Source organism: Aspergillus stella-maris (genome assembly GCF_047715825.1).
Source record: "Aspergillus stella-maris strain CBS 113639 unplaced genomic scaffold BDV14scaffold_12, whole genome shotgun sequence".
NCBI classification, from domain to species: domain Eukaryota; kingdom Fungi; phylum Ascomycota; class Eurotiomycetes; order Eurotiales; family Aspergillaceae; genus Aspergillus; species Aspergillus stella-maris.
In genome coordinates, this window is record NW_027396806.1 from 325,663 (window position 1) to 346,138 (window position 20,476).

A 20,476-nucleotide genomic window follows, 5' to 3' on the forward strand; every position below is an offset into this window, starting at 1 on the left:
GACAAGAACCGAAGTTCAGGAGTGATCATAACTGGGAGTTTCCAAGAGCTTTAAAGCTTCGAAGCCCACAGTTTGGTAGCCTGCTATACATCTTCGACTTTGTACATATGCTCATGCGGGACATCAAGCAAGTAAAAATCTCAACCAAACCACCACAAACAAGTAGAAGAACAGGGTGTAAAGAAATATCGCCGATGCATGCAAGGAATGTATAGCTTACCTTCCTTCTCAGAACAAATACAGCGTTGTCAATATGTCACTGCCCAATATCAAGAATTTGAGACTGGCAAGAACCTTCGGCGGGGTCATGTGAGAATCTCGAATAAATCGACCAATCGAGGCGGGGCACTGGGTGCGTTTTATTGATCCTTCTATTGCCCCTTATATTTGCAAGACTGGCTGAGTGCACAGGAAATGTCAGTGTGGCCGAGTGGTTAAGGCGGTAGACTCGAATGCCTGAGGCAGAATTTCTCAGATGCTCGTCATCTACTGGGTTCGCCCGCGCCAGTTCGAATCTGGTCGCTGACGTTCGTCTGGAGGATTTTGGTGTTTTTGTTGCTTGCTTTTTTATTTCCCATTCATTTATTTTCCCATTGTTTTGACAGCCTCTAACATTGACTTTTTACTGCCACAGGTGCAAAGCTGATGCGCAAGATGAACACTGCAACAATTGCTTACTCATTCGTACTGCACTTTATCGGGCCGGAACAACTCTCCCCCAGTCCTCCGCATTTGTCGTCGCGATTCCGACAAGCTGCGGAGAGCTTTTAGCATCATCAAGTACTACCGCGCCTTTTTGTACAACACAGTATAATGTCCGCAGCTCACACGAATGACGCCCCGGGGGCTATCTCCGGATCTACATCACCACCACCAGCAGGGAGTACTAGCCACAGCAGAGACAATGATCCAACAGTGACGACCGAAGCAGAAAAGCGAGAAGTCGCAGAGGAAGAGGAGGACAAGACATCAGACCAATCACAATCACAAGGAAAGGAAGACAACACATCATCAGCAAAAGAGGAGGAAGGCCAAGTGGAAGAAACAGAAAATGAAACCAAAGAATCAGAACCAGATGCGCCGCCATTACCAGACGAAATTCCCCCGCCTCTGCCCAATGAAGCTCCGCCGGGAGAAGACGATGGCTGGGAACCCGTCTGGGATGCCAATGCGCTTTCATACTACTTTTACAATCGCTATACGGGTGTTTCGCAATGGGAAAACCCGCGGATGCCGCAGCAGCAGCATGCGGCTGCTCCAGGGACAGTCCCAGACCAACCTCCCGCGCCGGGCACCGAGGAAGCGATGCCCGTTGAACAATCCGAACCTCTTCTAGGCGGGTACAACCCAGCCATCCACGGCGACTACGACCCGACAGCGCCGTACGCGCAGCAGTACGAGCGACAAGAGGAAGAAAACCAGGTCGTGCCGGGGGTGGGCATGGGGCCCGGCGAATACGGCGCCACAGGATCGTTCAACCGATTCACGGGCCGGTGGCAGGCAGACTCGCAGAACCCGGAGTACCACAATGATGAGAATAAGAGTCGGCGGCAGATGAACGCGTACTTTGATGTTGATGCCGCTGCGAATTCGCATGATGGGCGCAGTCTACGGGCTGAGCGGAGCGCGAAGAAGTTGAGTAAGAAGGAGTTGAAGGCGTTTAAGGAAAAGAGGAGGGAGAAGAAGGAGGAGAAGAGGAGGGCTTGGCTGCGTGATTGATTGCCATGCTTCTTGCTCTCTTCTATTCTCTGCGCTGCTCTTTTCTAGTTTCGTTGACATTATCTATCCATTGTAATACCTGGGGTGGGTTAGACCTTGAAAGGTTGGCGTTGCTGTATTCTGGCTCTGGCATATCATCATCATCATCATCATCATCATTGCATTAGACAAGCGAGGCTCAAGCCGTCACTGTATTTTACCATTATCATTCTTGTCATCAATCATCATTCAAAAGGCTTAGGCAGTCAGAGCTTTCCTCATTGCGTTCTCTCTTTCACCTGCTCCTCCCCCTCCCCTTCTCATCCTTCTCCAAAATCAAAACTCCCTTCTCAATCAAGAGCTTAATCGCATCACCAACCCACTCCCCACACCTCCTCAACCTCTTCCCCGGAAACAACCTCTTCGCACCCTCAAATTGCTTCTCGGGCACTTCAACCTCCTCACAAACACCCCGAAACCTACCACTCTCATAATCGTCCACACTAACATGGCCCAGACGCGTCTTCGACTGAAAAACCGGCTCGTCTTCGGGTCTGATGCACGTGCGGTGATTGAACGTCATGCCTTCTTGAATGTTGCCGATTACGTGGTACCGGTGGCCGGTTTCTGGGCCTGATTCGCCGGTTTCGACGAAGATTGAAATATGGTCGCGGGGGCCGAGGGAGGTTTCTGTTAGGCGGTAGGCGGCGTAGAAGGCTAAGGATGGGTTTGTAGGTGGTGGGGACATGGTGGGTTTGTTTTTTGGTTGATTGCTTGGTTTGGTTTGTATAGCGGATGGTTGGTGGTTGGCAATTGAATGGGAGTGATGATGAGTTTTCCAGACTCGAATGGTAGATTGGTTTCAGATCTGAACTCGAAGATATTGACTTCAGCTCTTGCAAGTAGGTAAACAATGCATTGTAATGTCCATCACGTGGTGCTGCCTGCGGCGACTGCCTGAATGTATATATCTTCTGCTCAAAGATATATATCACCACTATCGTACACGATACATCACCAACCATTAAGACATGAACCACTTTTGATTCCAGATTTATATCAAGCGCCTGAAACTAATACTCAATTCAATATCAATTAGTTACTCACCGTTTCTACCCTCCGAAGCTCCATAATGTGGTCGGGTTGACTTTGTTCTCAACGAACGCCTCGAATGTTCACCCAGAAGCACTGGGAAGTAGCATGGTTTCATCAAAATCTGCCACTGCTAATAAGCAACCAAAAGAGAGCGAAAGGCATCTTAACAATATTTCAAAATGTCTGAAGACAACGACGAGAATGATGTATCGGACAACTCTATGAGATGGCAAGCAATACAACCCCGCGACTGCCTATTCCGTGCACCACAGATTACGTCGGGAGCTCCAGTCTCAGAGCAGACTACCCCGTGGGGACCTACGTAATACAGGATAGGTCACTGGATAACTACTGCTGACTTGGTTTACTGAAAGTCTGTGGTCTGCTGGAGAAACCTTCGACAGCGCCAAGGTCTCAATTCTGATCTTTATCGTTCGAATGCGTCGACAAGAGCACGGAGATGAACAAGCCTACTATCTCTCAATGGCAGGCTGTCGCCTTCAGCAATCACAGGACATTTACCTTTGAGCTGCGACTGAAGCTTCGCTGATATGGTGACTTCATCAGGAGGAAGGACTATATGATCGATAGGTTGGTGATCACAACCCCGACATCGATATTCCCAGTGGCTGTGGTTAATCTCACATGCAAGACCTACATCGATGTGCTATCTTAGAGCCACTGACGTCAAGGCTTACGAGTTCATTCCTAAGGCGTTTGGTGGCTAGTCCTCGAGGCGAAGGTGGGAGTCTATGGCGGCCGGAAACAGGCAACGTCTTTCGAGTCCGAGGTCGAGAGACTGACCGTTCCAAGTGACTCACGTACTTTCATCAAATCAATAAACAAGCAAGGGCTCAGTTTTTACGAGAGTCATGATCTGGAGTGCATGCAGAAGGATTGTCTCCCTACGTGGGAAATTACCTACACAGGAGGTCTTGCACCCCTTGCCTTTACAAGGGGACAAGATTCAACAGTATATGGACCCGAAACACAGGCGTCCACATGGAATTGGCCATTACTGATACTAAGTTTGCCCCTTGCATGTCAAACATGCAGCAGCACATGTTAACGCCGAGCCCTAGCCACCAAACTTCCGAAGAATGCTGGAGTGCGCCTGCATACCACACGAGGACTGAGGCTGATTTTAACATGGGTGTAGCCAGTCTGCGCCTCTCGCGCAATTCCGTGGTTCAGAGTATCAATGGCAATAGCTTCCGATGTTTGAAGTTTGACAGTTGATACCTTGTGGGGTGGCAGCGACATGCGCGAGTGCAACTCTATCAAAAACACTACCGTTTGCATAACGATCTACAGAACAAGAACAGGGGAATGAAACAGCGTTAAACTATGGAACGCCACTCAAGCCCACCAAATCCAATGGCCAAAGCCCATGATAGGGTCACAGCCGGCCGATCCATACCTCTTACTGGGTCATAGCTCTCAGGAACAGGACTTCCAAAGGGAGAGCTGAGCTGAGAGTTTACCGACTATGGTCCTTACATTGTGCATTCCGCAGGGGGCTCCCCAACGAGGGCAAGAATCTCTATACCAGGGCACGCTTGCGTTCTTGCTATGATTTCTCCTAAGGCTCTAAGGACAACAACATCCACCGAAAGTCTATATAAGGGAGCCAACATCGGCTGCTAATCTGTTCTTCATCAACGCACTCTCTTTTAGCAAGTCTACCTCTGACAATCCAGTCTCTCGTTCTCCAAGTCTCTTCTCCAAAAGACCAAAAATCTTCACTTCCACCATCAAAATGAAGTTTTCCATCGCTGCTGCCGTCGTTGCTTTCACCGCCTCTGTTGCGGCCCTCCCCCCTGCCCCCGAGGCTCAGGTTGCTGGTAACGGCATCGGCAACAAGGGAAACAGCAACGTTCGCTTCCCTGTTCCCGACGATATCACCGTCAAGCAGGCCTCCGACAAGTGCGGTGACCAGGCCCAGCTCTCTTGCTGTAACAAGGCCAAGTACGCCGGTGACACCACCGAGGTTGAGGATGGTATCCTTGCTGGTGCCCTCAGCAACCTGATCGGTGCTGGCTCTGGTGCCGACGGTCTCGGTCTCTTCGACCAGTGCTCCAAGCTTGATGTTGCTGGTAAGCTTTCCAGTTGCCTCGGTTGTCGGAACAATACTAACAACCTCAGTCCTCATCGGTGTCCAGGACCTCCTCAACCAGCAGTGCAAGCAGAACATCGCCTGTTGCCAGGACTCCGGCTCCTCTGCCGTAAGCCTCCCATCCACACCCATCTTCAGATTATCACTAACATCCAACAGGACGGCGACCTCATCGGTGTTGGCCTTCCTTGCGTTGCCCTCGGCTCTATCCTCTAAATGGCTTCGTCCGCTTATTGCTGGGTGCTCTTGGGCTGGAAGCATATCTACAGATGTATGGCAAGGCAAACTCGGGTCTCTTCCCTCCCTCGGGAGGATGGGGTCCTGGCTAGCTGCCCCTTAACTACTACATACTGTAGCACTGTCTTTTGATTCTTGTTGACATCATTTTGTATGATTAACTTATGCCTGGCTCTGAGAAGAAGACTGTTCCCGGATTGTCTGCGTTGATGGCCAGTGCAGTTATCTTTAATTAGACTATGCTACTATTTCCTTATACCTCCTTCTCTATTCAATCCGTAGCCTCGAGTAGCCAAGCCTTTTCCTGTTATCCAGTCAATAGTCCTATTGCCTGCAAAAATGGCACTGCCTAATAATTACTACTGACTTCTCATTGTTCTCCAGTGTTTTTTCTTCCTTCTGTATACCCTAATCGTGCGAATAGCTCTGGAAATGCTCTCTTTTCACCTCCCATTATCACATGTAGCCATGTTACTCTTCCCCCTGCCAACTTTCTGGAACTCCTGAGGATTACCCACGCCGGTCGTACTCTCCTTTCCCCGCTTAACCCTAACAAGGTCGATGCCTTCTTCGTCACGATACCACCCGACTTGCTAAGGAATCTTCCTTAGACACTGTAATTCAACATCCCACCTCTGGGCCTAGCTGTTCCTAGGCGGAATACTAGTCGGCTCCTCAGTTACGCATATTATGGCCTTCAGATCTCCTTCCTTTTTCTTAGTCTTCGACTTGTATTTGGCTTCTGGTTACATGGATTCTGGAAGTGTATCTTGGAGATTTCGAGTAAATAAAAGAGTCAGAGTCAGAGGAAGCATTAGTATACATGATATTACTTCATCACATCGCGTCATGGCGCATTAGACACTAGCTATAATAGTACATATAGTACAGAAGACATATGAACACAAATCAAACCAAAACAAACCATATAAAGCCCAATACCACTAGTACCATACACCGCTAGTGAACAAGCTCAATGCGGATAGTAAAGGTAGGAAAGCAAGGTAGTAAAACAACCAAGAAGGAAAGCAATAGAACGAAAATGAAAGTCATCACCACATTAGATATCACATCAACACACACAAATACCTCTCCTCTCCTCTCGCACTCAACTCAACCATGGAAGGAAAAATCAAGATCAGCATTAACACCAACATCCTCGTCCCGATCAACTAAATCCAAATGATCTCAATCCAACCCGACTCAAGAAAACCCCCCCGAAATCCCAAATTCATACGCCAACGCCAGCCCTAACAAAAAGGAGACTGAGTGTGTGACTTACCTGTGACGTTACCATTGATTGAACTGCCCGAATTCGAGTCCCGGATATTCGACCTCGAAAGCATAGCCAGCGGCGAAGGCGGGAAGAGAATCGTCCCCATTCTTCGCTCCCTTCTTGTATTAGGCGATGGGGACTTCGTTGGTGATGCTGTCCTTGCCGAGGCAGTTGTTGTCTTTGTAGGCGTCGATGTATTCGTGTTTGATAGCGCCAGATGAATATTCGGGCTCGGTGCTGAATCAATATCCATGTCGAGAGTGTCCTGGGACTGAGACATTCCGTTTGAGCTGGACGTAGAAGTGGAAATAAGAGGAAACGTAATCCCCTCTAGAAAGTCGTCTCTCGTGACAGGGTTGAGTGTTAATGGCGAGGGGGCGGTGATGCTGACGGTGTGCCGGTTTTCAACAAGCCCTAAGTTCGAGGTCGAGTTCAGGTCTAGCTCGCTGCTTGGGATTACGAGGGCGGACATGGACATTGGTCTTTTTCGATCGATTTTGGGGTTGGGCTGTGTTGGTTTCTCGTCACTTTTGTTTTTGGTATCTTTCTCTTTCTCTTTTGAGGTGCTCTTGGTATGTGTTGAGAAGGGCGGCAAGGGGAATCGGAAATGGAAGTTTGAGAAAGAAAGCGAGAGGCCTGAGGATGTTGATGCTGGGCGAGACCCTGAATCCGGAGAAGTAGACGAGGATAGGGACGCGAGGTGAAGTAATTCGATCATCGATTTCCGGCGGGGCTTGGCTTCTTTCTTCTCCTTATCCTGTTCAACCTTCTCTTGTTCTTGTTTTTGCTGAGCAAGATACTCATCTTCATCCTCTTCCCTTATCGTCTCCTCAATAAGCCTTGTCTTAATCTCCCCATTCCTCCCCTGCCCTTGACCCGATCCGGGTAAAGGCGGCAAAGGCCTCATCGAACCAGTAACTTGCCTACCCTTATCCTCTCCATAGCAATACCCGTAATCGAACTCATCCCAGGAACAAGTACAGTCGTAATCAGCTACACTCTCATTCGCACTTCCCCCGCAGCGACACTCGTAATCTGAGATTGAGTAACCGTCGATTGAGGAAGATGATGTTAGAGATGAAGAGGAGTTGTAGTCGCTTGATGTATCGGAGGGAACGATGCGGATTGAGGTTGTTGTTGTTTCTATTATTGAGGTTGAGGTTGGGTCGAGATTTGGGTAGGGCGTTGGTTGGTTGTCGCTTGAAGGCGTGAGTGTATTTGCTGAGAACGTTGAGGTAGGACGAGATGAGGAGGAGCATGTGCATGTACATTTCGTCGCTGGCACTTGTGTTGTTGAGATATGGCTGCACCGCTGACTCTTCTCGTTGGTGGCTAAGGTGAAGGTAGACTTAGGGCTCCCCTGCCCCCTCCCAGCAAAGCGAACCTTCTTCTCATGACCATGTCCAGTTCGTTTCCGGGGTATACATGCCAAAAACAGATCCGAGAATGAGATTGGGAGGCAATGTAGTGATGATTGTTCTGAGGCGAGGTCTCGGTCTGAGGCTGGGAGGGCCATTGCTTGCTTCGCCCTTTACTCTCGCAACAAAGTATAGCCTAAGCTGGAGAAGCGAACCAAGTGCATAAAGACAAACAGAGAAAAAAGAGAGAGGCAGGAAACGAAACAGAGGAGGCAGGTGAGACAGAGAGATTATATGTCTTATGTCTTATTTCTATGTTGTGGGAGCTTTACGGTTTAATTAGCTGATGCATGACGCGCGATGGCCTCACTTTTACTTGCTTTCGCCTTGAGTTTACTTTGGTAGCTTTGGGTTTGCTCGTGCAGTACATTGCATTTGCATTGCATGTCCTGCAATATTTCGTGGATAATGTGTCTTGACTTGGCTTCAAAATCTACCGTAGAACTAAAGATGCCCTATCACGAAAGCCTCTCCGTTTGCTCAGCCATTTCTTTTTCTAGAGTGACGATGATACACAATTATTCCGGGCCATTGCTTAAATTTAATCCAGGTGTTTTGTTTGTTGAATTTGTTGTTGTCTCATCCGCACCACTCACCAACGCAAGGGCTCCAGCACGACCAAGGTTCCTCGTGCAATGCAAGGAACATCATCTCACCCAAACACCCACGATGGGCCAAACCAGGTAAATGTGAGGTATCACGCAGGTACACCTGCACTCTCCCCCTTGACTGACCAAGGGATGTGAACGGTAAGGAGCCTCAATCTAACAAACACAAGAAATTGCATCACTTTACGAATCGGAGTCTAGTTCTGCGTTACTCTGTACAGTACATAACAGCCAGCCCAGAACCAGCTCAAAGCTTGCTCGTTTTCGTTGCCGTGTACAACGACTGAGACCTGCTCATCGTCTCGACGGCCTCCTTTTCGATCCGGGACAGTAGGTCCCCGCATGTAGGGATGTCTTTGATGAGGCCGATTACTTGGCCGGCTGTCCAGACCTGCAGGGTACGTGTTAGTTACCGGGCAGGAGCTCAGTTGACGGCGAAAAGGAGAAAGGGACGTACACCAAAGTTAATATCCCCATTCAAAAACACCTCCCGTCCACGCTTCCCACTCACAAACGGCGCAATGTCCGCGAATTCGCCGGACGTACTCTCCTTCTCGACCTTGATAGCGGCCTTGGTCACCTCGTTCGAGAACAATCTTGTCGTGTTCTTCCATCGCCTCATGACGAGCGCTGTGTCCGTTTCGTCTGCGGCAACGATGGCCTCCTTTACCTTTTGATGAATCGGTGCTTCAATGGTACACATGAATCGCGTCCCCATATTTATCCCCTCCGCACCAAGCGCAACAGCAGCAGCAAGCCCATACCCATCCGCAAACCCACCGGACGCAATAAACGGCACACCACCAAGTTCCTGCCTCGCCCTGCTCAGGAGGATAAAGTTCGTAATATCATGCTCCCCAACATGCCCCGCGCATTCAAACCCATCAATGGAAAGGAAGTCAACACCAAGCTTAATAGCAGACTTGGCATGCCTGATCGTCGTGCACTTATGCAAGATCGTGACATTCGCCGCCTTAAGCTGCTTGATTACAGGGCCCGGGTTGTTACCCGCCGTCTCAACGATCTTGATCCCCTCGTCGATTATGACTTGTGCGTAGGCGCCGTAGTCCGGTGGAACGAGGGCGGGGAGGAGAGTCAGATTTACGCCGAAGGGGTTCTTGGTCATTGCGCGGCATTTGCGGATTTCTTTGCGGAGGTCTTCGGGGGTTGGTTGGGTTAGGGCTGTTAGCTGATGGCACGGTTCAGTTAGTATCGACTGATTTCCTGGCGAGGGTGCAGAGGAATGTATCTGGAGACGTACGATGCCGAGACCACCTGCGTTGCTGACGGCTGATGCGAGCTCAGCGTATCCGACCCATTGCATGCCGCCCTGGACGACGGGGACTGGGTTGTTAGTATGTGGTGATAGGTTGTGTAGTAGAGCGAGCTTACCTCGGATCCCTAGCGCGCGGGTGAGTGCCGTGTTGAAGCCCATGGTGTTAGTATATTAAGAAGGGACGACAACAATAGTTTCAAGATAGCAAAGATTGAAAATAACAGCACTTAAACAAGAGGGGAATGTCAAGGCAGTTGTAGCAGGGAAAAAGCAATATAAGCAGGAGACAAAGGAGGATGCGACAACCGCGGACAGAGGCACCACTGAGGGGATCGTGTTGCCGAGGTTCAATGTTGCTGCGATCGGCCCGACCACGTTGATTTGTCTGCTCGGTGGGGGTAGGTGCTAGTGGTAGGTGATTGATTAGTAGTATTTTATACTTCGTTCGGACATTATTTGAGTATTCGTCAGCTGGTCCTGCATTAATGACATGTTGGAGCTGACATCGTGTAGTGATTTCTGTATAAGTGGTGTTGCATGTGATTGACGTTCCACACATGACTTGGCCCCATGCTGTATAGGAAAAAACGATAAGATCTACTAGAATAATAGAATAGACAAAATAACAAGAGTATGATAACAGTTAAGTAATCAATGCCTAATATGCTTCCTGGATATGGTAACGCCGTCTATGCTATAGAGATGAGAGCCCGAACTTTTCCCGTCCAATCCATCACCACCACCTATTTGCTACCCTGCTGGCTAGCAAGCCACTGTTCGTGAAGCTTCTTCTGCCTCTCCCAGTCCTTGCGCAGCTTCTTCGCACGGCTCTTAGCAATATCCTCGCCCGCGGCATCGCGAGTAGGCAGTCCCTCCTCGTCCCACGCACTGTACTCGTTCGTTCGGAACATTTCCAGGTGGCTGAGCTTGCCCTTTTCGAGCTTTTTCAGTGCTTCCTTCTCCTTCGCCTCTTGAGCGCGCTGCTTCTGCAGGGCTAGGGCTGCCTTTTCTTCACGCGCTTGAATGAGGTCGCGGCTTACGGGGCGGACGATGGCGGGGAGGTTCTCGCGGTCTTCGAGGTAGATGCCCACGTCGAAGAGATCAACGTCGCGGAGGCGGTCGCAAAGGGCGAGGATTTCCTTTCCAAGGTCTGGAGATTGCTGGATGGAAGAGATCTTGGTACGGAAGTCAGACACCACGGTAGCGTAGGGCTGTGTGGCTGGTGTTGCGGATTCTGGGACAGCACCCTTCTCGAGGATCTTGCTAATCTCGTCCGCGTCGAGTGTCTTGGCCCGGGCAGACTGTCGCAGCGAGTCACGCATGCTTGACAGCGGGAGCAGGAATGGCTTAGCCTCCTCGGGAACGTCAATGCCGCTCCATCCAATCTCTTGGCTCTCAACTGGTGTCGCGCCGTTGAGGCCGAGCATGTTGACCATGAAAGTAACCCAGCGGGCAACTGCTTCAACATCCTTCGGGTTCAGCGCAGCCTTGTCGGCGCTGTTGTATTTGGTAATAAGTTCGGAAATCGTGCCCATCATACCCGGAGTGTTGAATGAATCGGAAAGCTGCTCGTTGACTGTGGTCTTTGCTGCTTCCAAGGCATCGGCAAGAGAAGAGTCTGTAGCCGAACCTTGCAGAGCAGCAGGGTCCTTGACTCTGATGAAGAAGTTGTTCAGCTTGTCCTCCCACGAGTTACCGGCGCTAACAAGGTCATCAGTAATCTCAACACCGTCCTTCCAGCCACCAAGGAGGAAGACGATACGCAAGCTGCGCGCCGTCCATTCGTTTCTCTCCAATGCCTCGCGAATGGTGGTAAAGTTCTTCAGGGACTTCGACATCTTGGATCCTTGAATAGACAAGTGACCCATGTGCAGGAAGTAGTTGACCCACTGGTCGTCGTGCGAGTGCCAATACGCCTCACTTTGCGCCAACTCGTTGTCGTGGTGAGGGAATGCAAGGTCGATACCACCGGAGTGAATGTCCATCTGCTTGCCGAGACGGGCAGACGCCATGGCGGAACATTCAATGTGCCATCCGGGTCGGCCTCGGCCCCAAGAGCTAGACCAGCTCGGCTCACCAGGCTTGGAAGACTTCCATAGCGCAAAGTCAGAGTTTGAGCGCTTCTCCGTAGACTTGTTCGCCAGCGAACCTTCTCCTTCGGCGAGCAGCTTGCCGTCTGAACGGCTCCAGGGCTCAAGGCGAGCGTAAGGGAACCCCGCTTCCTCGAAGGCCTTGATGTCGAAGTACACGGATCCATCCTCGGAGACGTAACCGAACTTGTTGTTTACAATTCTCTCCACGAAATCGGCAATCTCCTTGCCGTACTCGGTCACCCTCGTCAACTCTTCCGGCCGAAGAACGTTCAAGTCATCCATATCCTGCATAAAGCGGTCCTCGTACTTCCGCGTCAACTTTGTAAAGATTCCATGGTCATCTGCATCGATCGAAGATCCCTCCAGGGTATCCAAGTACGGAAGTAGGAGGTCCTGCGCATCGGTGTAAAACCGCTCGGGGAACGTCCCTTGGTTGCCCTCCAGCTTCTCCGCCTCGGCGAAGACATTCGCTGCCGACAACGCAGTCTTGATATGCATCTTGACCTTGGCCTCGTCATCTCCGGCCTTCTCGTTCCCCGGTAATGGACCCCCACTCAAAATAGTAGCATAAACCTTCTCCACCTCCTTGGGATACTGCGACGGGGGGAGACCGGGACTCAACAGCGGCAGGTTCTTCTTCAGGTACGCGGTGTATGCCTTCCTCACGATATTAAGGACCGTCTCGTTGATCGTAGGATTGTTCGTCACGAATTTCGTAAACAAGTGCTGTTGTCTAGCTCGGAGGATGATCTACTTCATTAGCTTCACACCCAATCCAATATCAACCAAGCCCCCAAGCAAACAGAATAAATACCTTATCATCAACATCCGTAATATTCATAACAAAATGCACATCGAACTTGAAATAATCGCGCATAATCCGGCGAATGATATCCGTCGAAACATAGTTCCTCGCATGTCCCAAATGCGCATCGTCGTAGACCGTCGGCCCGCATGCATACCAACTAACTTTCTTCCCCTGCGGATCAATAGGGATGAACGGCGTCTTGGACTTCGTGAGCGAGTTGTACACCTTCAGGCTCGGAAGACGCGATTGCGCTTCGGCGTGAGCAGTCGGCTGGCGCCATGCTGGCTGCTCGCGCGCGGTAGCCATGAATCGAGAAAATTGGAGGATTTGACTGGCGAGGACCGAACGGGGGGTTGGGGTACGTGTCCGGAGGGATGAGAGGAGGCGAAGATGCCGGAGGGGGAGGAGGGGCATCAAGAAGGAAAGAGAAGGACAAGTAAAAGAGTGGGGGATACCAAGGGCCTGAGCAATAATGGACTAATAGAGGGGTTCGACGCGCCGAAGAGTCACTGCCATTGGTGGCCTGAGTATTAAGGAATCTGGATCTGTTGCAGAGCGGTGACCCCTCTCGTCCAATTAAAGGCACAGGAGGAGCTATCAATCATCTCCGACCCTGAGCCCTAACTGTCACCCCGAACAGGCTTAGCTGGGAAGATTCCGTCTAGATCTTTATGACTTCCATCGCGGCGACAAGACAGAGCTTCAGTATACCCCAGGCCCTGCCGTCAACAACTCCTTCGCTGCAGCGCCGCAATCGCAGCGATCCAAAATGCCTTCTCCGTTCCTTACCCCGAGCGCCAACTCCCAGCTCGACCAGCTCGCCCTCCTCCACCTCCGCCGAGACAATACCATCCCGGCCGTTCTCCGACTTCATGACGAGCAGAACCTAGGCTACAAGGAAGGAAACGTCACAAACACCCGCTTCGGCTCATTCCCACACAGCACACTCTTCGACAAGCCATGGGGTTCCCAAATCACTGCGTCGAAAGTCGATACCGGTTCCCGCGGGCGCGCCCTCACTGCGCGACAACTGAAGAAGCGCAAGGCGAACCAGCTTGATTCACCCAGCGCTACTGGTGCACCCGGTGATGAAGACGCCGAAGCAGATAGCAGCAGCAAACCTACACCCGAAGCACCCATTGCAGCAGCAAGCGGCTTCCTGCACATCCTCTGCCCCACGCCAGAGCTCTGGACTGCTTCCCTCCCCCACCGCACGCAGGTCGTCTACACACCAGACTACAGCTACGTATTACACAGACTCGGCGTGCGCCCCGGCTCAACGCTCGTCGAAGCCGGCGCAGGAAGTGGCTCGTTCACGCACGCGGCCGTCCGCGCCGTCTTCAACGGGTACCCCTCCTCTACCGATGAACCAACACCGAAGCGCCGCCGCCGCCTCGGCAAAGTCTGCAGTTTCGAATTCCACGCGCAACGAGCAGAAAAAGTCAGAGATGAACTCTCCGAACACGGCCTTGACGGCCTCGTTCATGTCACCCACCGCGACGTATACCAAGACGGGTTCCTCCTCAACGACCCCACCAATACACCAAAGACCTCACCCAAGGCGAACGCCATCTTCCTCGACCTTCCAGCCCCCTGGTTAGCACTCAAACATCTTGTTCGCAACCCGCCCGACGCAAAGGAGTCACCCCTTGACCCAAATACCTCCGTGCACCTCTGCACATTCTCACCTTGCATGGAACAAGTCCAGCGCACAATCAGCGCAATGCGCCAAAACGGCTGGTTGCATATCTCGATGGTTGAGCTCCAACATAAACGGATAGACGTGAAGCGCGAGAAAACAGGGCTTGAATTCGAGGGCGCGCGCGGCGCAAACGTCTTCCCCAAGAACGTCGACGATGCCGTAGCGAAAATGCGCGTTGTCGAGGAGCGCTCAATCCGATTTAGAGAACAACTTGGCCAAAACCATCAACAAGACGAAGCCGAAGCCGAACAACCAGCAGAACCCACAACAACCACACAATCAAAAACACAATCAACCATGCCAACATTCACGCCCTCCACAGACCTCTCCACCGTTCCCACCTACGCACAGGGGAAACTCGTGCACCGCTCAGAACCAGACCTGAAGACACATACATCGTACCTTGTTTTCGCGGTCCTGCCGCGCGAGTGGAGCGAGGAGGACGAACAGAAGTGTGTTGAGAAGTGGCCTAGTCAGACGGTGGATGAGAGTGCCCTGGCTCAGGAGTCGGCTGGGATGGGGAAGAGCAGACGGCAGATGAAGAAGGAGATGAGGGCGCAGAAGGGGATGAGTAAGAGGGAGCAGGAGAAGAGGGAGGAGGAGCTTGAGGGTGAGGCTCCGCAAGCTGTGTAGTAGGATTAAAATGGCGAACATGATATCATACCTAACTAGGTTTGCAGCAGAATATATAATTATACCCATTGCGTGTTTTAAGTTTCATTTTATCGTTCGAGGCGTTCGAGGAAGTGTTTAGGTAAAGGGACTTGGCATGTACTAAAGCATGAATGGTTGTAAGATCAGGATACACAGCACGTTAAGTAGATATCTCATCGAATGTGAAAAACACCGTATGGGAGCACGGCGCGGTCATTGTTGCAAGAGCATCCCAGATGCTGACCCACCGTTGTAGTCAAAGTACGCAGGGAAAGTGTACGTTTAGGTTCTCTGGAAAATATATATATATTGGGACCAATTGCGTCTTGAAGTATTGATCGATGACCGGAAGTATCCCAGCAAGTGTCGACAACAGAGGAATTATTGTATAGCAAGACATGCATAATCGCAAAATCAAAATATATCTATCTATATACAGCATTTCAAGTGGATATCTCATCTCATCAAATGTGACGCACCGCTCAACGGCATCTCAGATGCTAACGGCGTCAAATAGGCAAGGCAGGTATTTGTAGGAGTAGGGCAAGGGACTGAATAGGGTGGCAAGAGAAAAGTATTGAAAGTATGTAGGCGCTTAAAGATTGTTCTCCACCTTGAACTTATCCCAAGCCTCGTTCAGCACACCGAATACAGCACTGGAAATCATGCGTTGCTCTGTCGTTGCGTCGGTTGGAATCTAAGGAAGCCATTAGTATGCGTTGTTGGGGAGTTAACGGGTTAATGTTGAAGTAAGAGCGTACTTTATCAGGATGCACCTTGGCGATACCCTTCATATACTGGATCTTGACCTTGTTCGGCATGATCAGCTCGGACATGTTGATCTTCTTCCAGTTCGCCTCAGGCCAGAGGACCGTATCCAGACTGGCCAGGAGTGCACGAAGGTTATCTTGCTTGCCGCCCTTCCAAGCCGTCAAGCGTGCATCGACACTGTCCGTCAGAGCAAACTTCTCCTCGTCGTTACGTTCAGCAGCCTGATTAGCGGCACGGAGACGGTTAACGGCATCAAAGTTGGAAGCAGACGAGGCACCTGACAAGTCATCCATGGCGGATGCGGGTTTCTTCTTGGGGGCTGGGGCTGCTGACCGTCTTGCAGCAGGGGCAGGTTTTGCGGCAGGCTTGCTGATGCCAGCAGCTTTCTCGCACCGGTTGCGACCTTGCATACTTGTGCTTCCGCCGTGACCGGCTTCCACGGCTAGCTTCCAGGCTTGAGCAGCGTCGACCCATTTCTCGAGTTGTTCTAGGGCTTCTGCCTTGCGGATCAAGGCCTTGCCGTAAAAGTCTTTCATTGGTTTAAGAGGTTCGCCGTTGCAGAGGTCGATGCTTTCGGACTCGCCCTTTGCGGGACCAATCAATGCAAGAATAGAGTCGGCGTCGCTAATGGCCACCTTTGGCTCACCAACCTTGAGGGCTGTCATTGCACGGTTGCTGCGGATAACGATGACAATAGGGTGTGTGTCGGGTAAGCCATTAAGAGCAGCAGAGAAGGCCTCGTGAGCCGCGCCGTAGTCGCCTCTCTTGTATGCCTCTGCTGCCTTCCCTCGCTGGGCGTGCATGGATGAGATGACGCCGCTCGAGACTTGAGGAATATTTCTAAGAGCTTTAGGCCGCGTAGGAAGAGATGCAGGTGATGGTGATGGTCGTGAAGGTCGCGCGGCGGCTGGTGAAGGGGTTGGCTTTGAGGCGGGCGTCGGGGCTTCAGAATCGAACAAATCGATCCCTTGGTCTTGCGCTGGTTGTGGAGATGGTGTCGCAGCAGGGCGTCTTCGCCGGGCGGGGCTAACATATGCCTGTGCAGACTGCTCTTCTGACGCGACTTTCGATAGCCGGGACCTTGTGTCCCTCGGATCTGGTGTTGGTTGCTGTCGCATAGAGGCAGGTTGCTGTGCACGCCGGTCGCCGAAAGGGCTCTCTTGTCGTCGAGGTTCACTTCCAGAACGTGGAGGTGGCCCATCATTAATTCGTGCCTCATTCATCCGTGAAGGTTTACGAGGAGGCTGGGGACGACCACCTCCCTCGAGTAGAAGAGCCTCGTCCGTCATGTTGACACTACCTGCTTGAGGTTGAGCCTGAGCCTGAGCCTGAGCCTGAGGGCGTTCCCTAGGGCTTGCCTCAGCGGCAGCAGCATCTCGCATCCACTTTGGCTGGCTGGGGTCATGGTCTGCGTTGAACTCATTGACAGCTTGCTGGAACTTCTTGCTGCCTGATTTCCAAAGCGAGCCAGCCGTTTTGAGAAAGTTGGAGCCAAATTGAGCGGCAATCTGCGAGGGATCCATTTCCGAGGATGCGGGAGACCGGGCTTCGTTCCGGCTTTTTGATGACTGTGAGCGCTCAGGTTGCATCCACGAAGGCGTATCGCGGTCCGGCCTTTGGGCCCGGTCTCGACTCTGGTTCGAGGGATTCGGGCGACGCTCACCAGGAGTAGATCTATTTTGCGATCGTTGTCGGGATTCTTCGTGGGCTTGGGTAAGGAGCAGCCCGACAGCCGCCTGCACATCACTGCCAGACGACGTCATGGCTAGCGCCTGGCTTGCCTTGTCCGCGGGAAAACCCATGTCGACCAACTCCGCGATGGCACGATCTACCCCGTTCGCTGGTCTTGGGGAAGACCTTTCCGGGCTTTCAGCTCTAGGCAACTCCTTTGGCGGCGCTGGTGGTGGGAGCTCAGATACAGGCTTGCCCAGCAAGCCAAGAAAATCATCGTCGTCTGCCTGAGCTGGTCGAGGAGCGGGTTGCGACTCAGGCTTCAACTGATTGAGACCAAACGGATCGTCATCATCAGGGAACATCATGTCGTTGCTCTGCTGTAAAGGGCTCGGTGCATTGGCGCTCTGTGACCGGTTGGCCGGTGCTTGCAAGGAGGGGCTAGGGCTTGGAACAGGAAAGTGGGTAGATGCGTCAACGGGAGCTGAGGAATTGAACGCGGCGAGTAGATCGTCCTCATCTGGAGACGCAGCGCCCTGTCGAGGAGGGGCCGCGCTGCTTGCAAATGGGTTGTTGCTCTTGCCTCCTTTCTCTAGCTTATCCCAGAACTGAGCATTCTGACCTCCATACTGTGTTTCGAATCGCGCGCGGTTCTCCGCTTCTTTCCTGGCCTTTTCCTCCTGCAGCCTCTTCTGTTGTTCAATGAGAGGAAGGTTCTTGTTGGCATTAGATGACCCAAAGGACACTAGATTGGCGAAACTGTCCCCGCTAGGAGTCGCGGGCTTCGACGGGGGGTTCGAGGGTCCGGAGGAGGCAGAGAGGGGAGTAGATCGGCCCGAGGTGTTACTGCGTATCCCAGATGCAGGGAAAAGTCCCGAGCTCATTGGCGGGGGCTTGCGAGTATTATCCGAAGGGTTGGAATTCCAACTGAGGCCGTTTAAGTCATCCATAGTGAATAGTCGGGGGTGGTAGGTAGCCCGAGCTCTGGACAATTAGGCACAATCAACAAGAGAAGGGACATTCAGTTTCAACTCACCACAAAGTCGGTTTTGATGGCGCAAGAAAGAATACAGTCTATGAATAAGGGTCGGGCATTCCAGACAGCATTTCAGCAAGAAAGAACTCAAGAATCTGGGGCTCAGATCTCAATTGTTCCCTGAAGCGTCATGGTGGTTATGTGGCTCGTGGGCGTGGCTGATTGCGTGACCGCCTCCGCGATAGACTGTATTCTGCCGGTGCGGCTCTACCGCCTTCATTGTCGCCCGGTCACGTGCAGTACACAGTCACGTGGATGATTGTTTATTCAATCACGTGCTGCTACCTCGTGTTTACTTTACTGATTGAGTTTGAACTCTAAACCGCCGTGAGAACTCAAAAACCACGAGCTTTTGTACTCGAAACACACGCGAGCTGGTTATTCCGGGCAGGTCTATTCCGACTACTGTACAATTAGGCAGCCAATCACCTGCTTTCGCAAGCGATTTGGACGGCCATTGATAGGGCGACTGTTCGATATGAGGCGCCTGGTCCGAATAAGCCAACGGAATCTAGACCCGAGCCGTGCTTCGTGCTCCGCCAATTCTCATATCGAACTGTCTAAGACCAGCCTAGAGTTAGATCGAAAGCGAGCTCAGGCCTCGCAGTCGCAGAGCCTTAAACCGCAGATGATCGCGTCTTCGTCTTCAACGGTCTCACAGATGGTGGAGCATCGCGTCTCAGTTCAACACGTTTGAGACTCGCTCTGGATTTTTGATGAGGGTGGCTAAGACCTAGTGGATCGAGCATTGACCCTTTTCAATCACGGATCACGGATGCTAATTGCTAGCCCTTTAATTATACTGCTATCGATTATCGAGCACAGGCAGATTCTCGAGCCACCCGTCGGGCACTATCAATACCGCAGAGCCGGTACGCTTATGGGGTATTTGAGTTGCCCGAAGAACCTCCATCCGGATTCTAAAGCGATCCTTCAGGGAAGAAACGGGCTGCAAGCAAAGATGTGAAATGATCATTTCGAGACCGAAGAAACGCCGAATTGCGTCTGAACTCTATCATGCTCGGGGTATTTACGGAGTGATATACGTTCGGGCAGATGTTCGTCCTTGATCACGGAGCAGTACCCCGTATGGACACTCCGACAGGGATATGGACGATGCCCAACAATGATGTAATCGAGGTAGCTCTTCTGAAACAGCGAGACATGATGAGCATCGCTTGTGCTTGTCAGAGCTGAAGAGCCCTGGCCTGCGCTGAGTCGCGCACTCTGGATTTCAAGCCAAAAGAGTCAAGGCCGCGGAGGGGGCGGAGAGTCTGGTCCGTAACGGTGGAGACAAGGCAGACAGACCATTGTCCTTAGTGCTCAGCTAGGGCCAGCACTCCACGGACATTTGTCCATTTCTCGGGCTGTGAATGGCCTGTGCAGCAAAACTTTAAACATGAAACCATTCTGGTTGACCCAGCAGTATGGCCAGGGCATCCTCTCCCGCATTAGCGGACGACCCAGCGTGTCGACATATAGACGGGTGTGAAAAACGGCCCGGGGTAAATCAGGCACGGGCGAAAAAGCAAATGTGCGGCACCAACGAAGAAAGTAAATCTCAGTATAAAAGTATAAATACGAGAGCCAGGTTAATATAATCGCATTGTCAACGTTAGGTACCTTTGTTTTGGCCCGCTGTCACCGGTTCAAAGTTCCGGACTGGAGCTGAGGTGGGCCCACACAAGTTGGTCATTTTCGACTTTTCACGAGGTATTTTCGGTTCCTGGCCATATGTACGGTGGTGATACTGACTCCGATACCCAAATTAAGGCTAGGGTTATTAATAATATAAGTTGACAAAGAATGTGGACATTAACGGAGGATGCTAAGCGCATGGTATAGAACCCTCATCTCCCGTTCCTTGCATGATGACATGTGCTGGTGGGGGAGATAGTCAGCTTCACTATAGGCGAGCAGCATAATAACAATTATAGAAAGTCGGGCATTTTCCCTGTCTAGTTAGGTTACAGTGGTAGCTCTACTACTCTTCACATTTCAGGCTTTCAGTAGTTTT

General features: G+C 51.5%; 8 protein-coding genes and 1 non-coding gene across 9 annotated transcripts; 4 read left to right on the forward strand and 5 right to left on the reverse strand.

Moving 5' to 3' along the window:
- The first annotated feature begins 396 nt into the window (after positions 1 to 396).
- Positions 397 to 1,941, forward strand: BDV14DRAFT_169073 (WW domain-containing protein). Its single transcript, XM_073767981.1, has one exon. The coding sequence runs from the start codon at positions 814 to 816 to the stop codon at positions 1,717 to 1,719; it is 906 nt and encodes a 301-aa protein (XP_073630689.1). The 5' UTR covers positions 397 to 813; the 3' UTR covers positions 1,720 to 1,941.
- BDV14DRAFT_t43 lies at positions 417 to 528 on the forward strand. The gene has a single exon. It is a non-coding gene; the product is annotated as a tRNA-Ser (tRNA).
- Positions 1,857 to 2,564, reverse strand: BDV14DRAFT_21294 (uncharacterized protein). The gene has a single exon (XM_073776290.1). The coding sequence runs from the start codon at positions 2,444 to 2,446 to the stop codon at positions 1,994 to 1,996; it is 453 nt and encodes a 150-aa protein (XP_073630690.1). The 5' UTR covers positions 2,447 to 2,564; the 3' UTR covers positions 1,857 to 1,993.
- A 1,816-nt stretch (positions 2,565 to 4,380) lies between these two features.
- On the forward strand, positions 4,381 to 5,392 carry BDV14DRAFT_169074 (hydrophobin family protein). The gene is made up of 3 exons (XM_073767982.1): positions 4,381 to 4,889; positions 4,939 to 5,018; positions 5,069 to 5,392. Exons 1-3 carry the CDS (start codon positions 4,553 to 4,555, stop codon positions 5,123 to 5,125), a joined length of 474 nt encoding a protein of 157 aa, XP_073630691.1. The 5' UTR covers positions 4,381 to 4,552; the 3' UTR covers positions 5,126 to 5,392.
- A 724-nt stretch (positions 5,393 to 6,116) lies between these two features.
- BDV14DRAFT_169075 (uncharacterized protein) lies at positions 6,117 to 8,033 on the reverse strand. The gene has a single exon (XM_073767983.1). The coding sequence runs from the start codon at positions 7,936 to 7,938 to the stop codon at positions 6,397 to 6,399; it is 1,542 nt and encodes a 513-aa protein (XP_073630692.1). The 5' UTR covers positions 7,939 to 8,033; the 3' UTR covers positions 6,117 to 6,396.
- A 264-nt stretch (positions 8,034 to 8,297) lies between these two features.
- BDV14DRAFT_169077 (NAD(P)H-dependent flavin oxidoreductase) lies at positions 8,298 to 10,314 on the reverse strand. The gene is made up of 4 exons (XM_073767984.1): positions 9,841 to 10,314; positions 9,710 to 9,792; positions 8,906 to 9,637; positions 8,298 to 8,839 (listed from the first exon to the last, which is right to left on the reverse strand). The coding sequence occupies exons 1-4, from the start codon at positions 9,881 to 9,883 to the stop codon at positions 8,696 to 8,698; spliced, it is 1,002 nt and encodes a 333-aa protein (XP_073630693.1). The 5' UTR covers positions 9,884 to 10,314; the 3' UTR covers positions 8,298 to 8,695.
- BDV14DRAFT_169078 (cysteine--tRNA ligase) lies at positions 10,315 to 13,076 on the reverse strand. Its single transcript, XM_073767985.1, has 2 exons — positions 12,632 to 13,076; positions 10,315 to 12,567 (listed from the first exon to the last, which is right to left on the reverse strand). The coding sequence occupies exons 1-2, from the start codon at positions 13,037 to 13,039 to the stop codon at positions 10,468 to 10,470; spliced, it is 2,508 nt and encodes an 835-aa protein (XP_073630694.1). The 5' UTR covers positions 13,040 to 13,076; the 3' UTR covers positions 10,315 to 10,467.
- Positions 13,077 to 13,341: 265 nt separating this feature from the next.
- On the forward strand, positions 13,342 to 15,252 carry trm61 (tRNA 1-methyladenosine methyltransferase subunit GCD14). Its single transcript, XM_073767986.1, has one exon. It carries the CDS (start codon positions 13,395 to 13,397, stop codon positions 14,958 to 14,960), a length of 1,566 nt encoding a protein of 521 aa, XP_073630695.1. The 5' UTR covers positions 13,342 to 13,394; the 3' UTR covers positions 14,961 to 15,252.
- An 85-nt stretch (positions 15,253 to 15,337) lies between these two features.
- On the reverse strand, positions 15,338 to 18,598 carry BDV14DRAFT_169081 (UBA/TS-N domain protein). Its single transcript, XM_073767987.1, has 3 exons — positions 18,460 to 18,598; positions 15,743 to 18,407; positions 15,338 to 15,678 (listed from the first exon to the last, which is right to left on the reverse strand). Exons 2-3 carry the CDS (start codon positions 18,371 to 18,373, stop codon positions 15,577 to 15,579), a joined length of 2,733 nt encoding a protein of 910 aa, XP_073630696.1. The 5' UTR covers positions 18,374 to 18,407; positions 18,460 to 18,598; the 3' UTR covers positions 15,338 to 15,576.
- Positions 18,599 to 20,476: the final 1,878 nt, after the last annotated feature.

Excerpts from the sequence above, each read along its gene's own strand:
- BDV14DRAFT_169073 (XM_073767981.1), top strand. The coding sequence starts at position 814 with ATGTCCGCAGCTCACACGAATGACGCCCCGGGGGCTATCTCCGGATCT.
- BDV14DRAFT_169075 (XM_073767983.1), bottom strand. The coding sequence starts at position 7,938 with ATGGCCCTCCCAGCCTCAGACCGAGACCTCGCCTCAGAACAATCATCA.
- BDV14DRAFT_169078 (XM_073767985.1), bottom strand. The coding sequence starts at position 13,039 with ATGCCCCTCCTCCCCCTCCGGCATCTTCGCCTCCTCTCATCCCTCCGG. Across the intron at positions 12,568-12,631 it reads TTACGGATGTTGATGATAAG|ATCATCCTCCGAGCTAGACA; the intron begins GTATTTATTCTG and ends CTAATGAAGTAG.
- trm61 (XM_073767986.1), top strand. The coding sequence starts at position 13,395 with ATGCCTTCTCCGTTCCTTACCCCGAGCGCCAACTCCCAGCTCGACCAG.
- BDV14DRAFT_21294 (XM_073776290.1), bottom strand. The coding sequence starts at position 2,446 with ATGTCCCCACCACCTACAAACCCATCCTTAGCCTTCTACGCCGCCTAC.
- BDV14DRAFT_169081 (XM_073767987.1), bottom strand. The coding sequence starts at position 18,373 with ATGGATGACTTAAACGGCCTCAGTTGGAATTCCAACCCTTCGGATAAT. Across the intron at positions 15,679-15,742 it reads CCAAGGTGCATCCTGATAAA|ATTCCAACCGACGCAACGAC; the intron begins GTACGCTCTTAC and ends TGGCTTCCTTAG.
- BDV14DRAFT_169074 (XM_073767982.1), top strand. The coding sequence starts at position 4,553 with ATGAAGTTTTCCATCGCTGCTGCCGTCGTTGCTTTCACCGCCTCTGTT. Across the intron at positions 4,890-4,938 it reads CTCCAAGCTTGATGTTGCTG|TCCTCATCGGTGTCCAGGAC; the intron begins GTAAGCTTTCCA and ends TAACAACCTCAG. Across the intron at positions 5,019-5,068 it reads AGGACTCCGGCTCCTCTGCC|GACGGCGACCTCATCGGTGT; the intron begins GTAAGCCTCCCA and ends AACATCCAACAG.
- BDV14DRAFT_169077 (XM_073767984.1), bottom strand. The coding sequence starts at position 9,883 with ATGGGCTTCAACACGGCACTCACCCGCGCGCTAGGGATCCGAG. Across the intron at positions 9,793-9,840 it reads CCGCGCGCTAGGGATCCGAG|TCCCCGTCGTCCAGGGCGGC; the intron begins GTAAGCTCGCTC and ends CTAACAACCCAG. Across the intron at positions 9,638-9,709 it reads ACGCAGGTGGTCTCGGCATC|CTAACAGCCCTAACCCAACC; the intron begins GTACGTCTCCAG and ends CCGTGCCATCAG.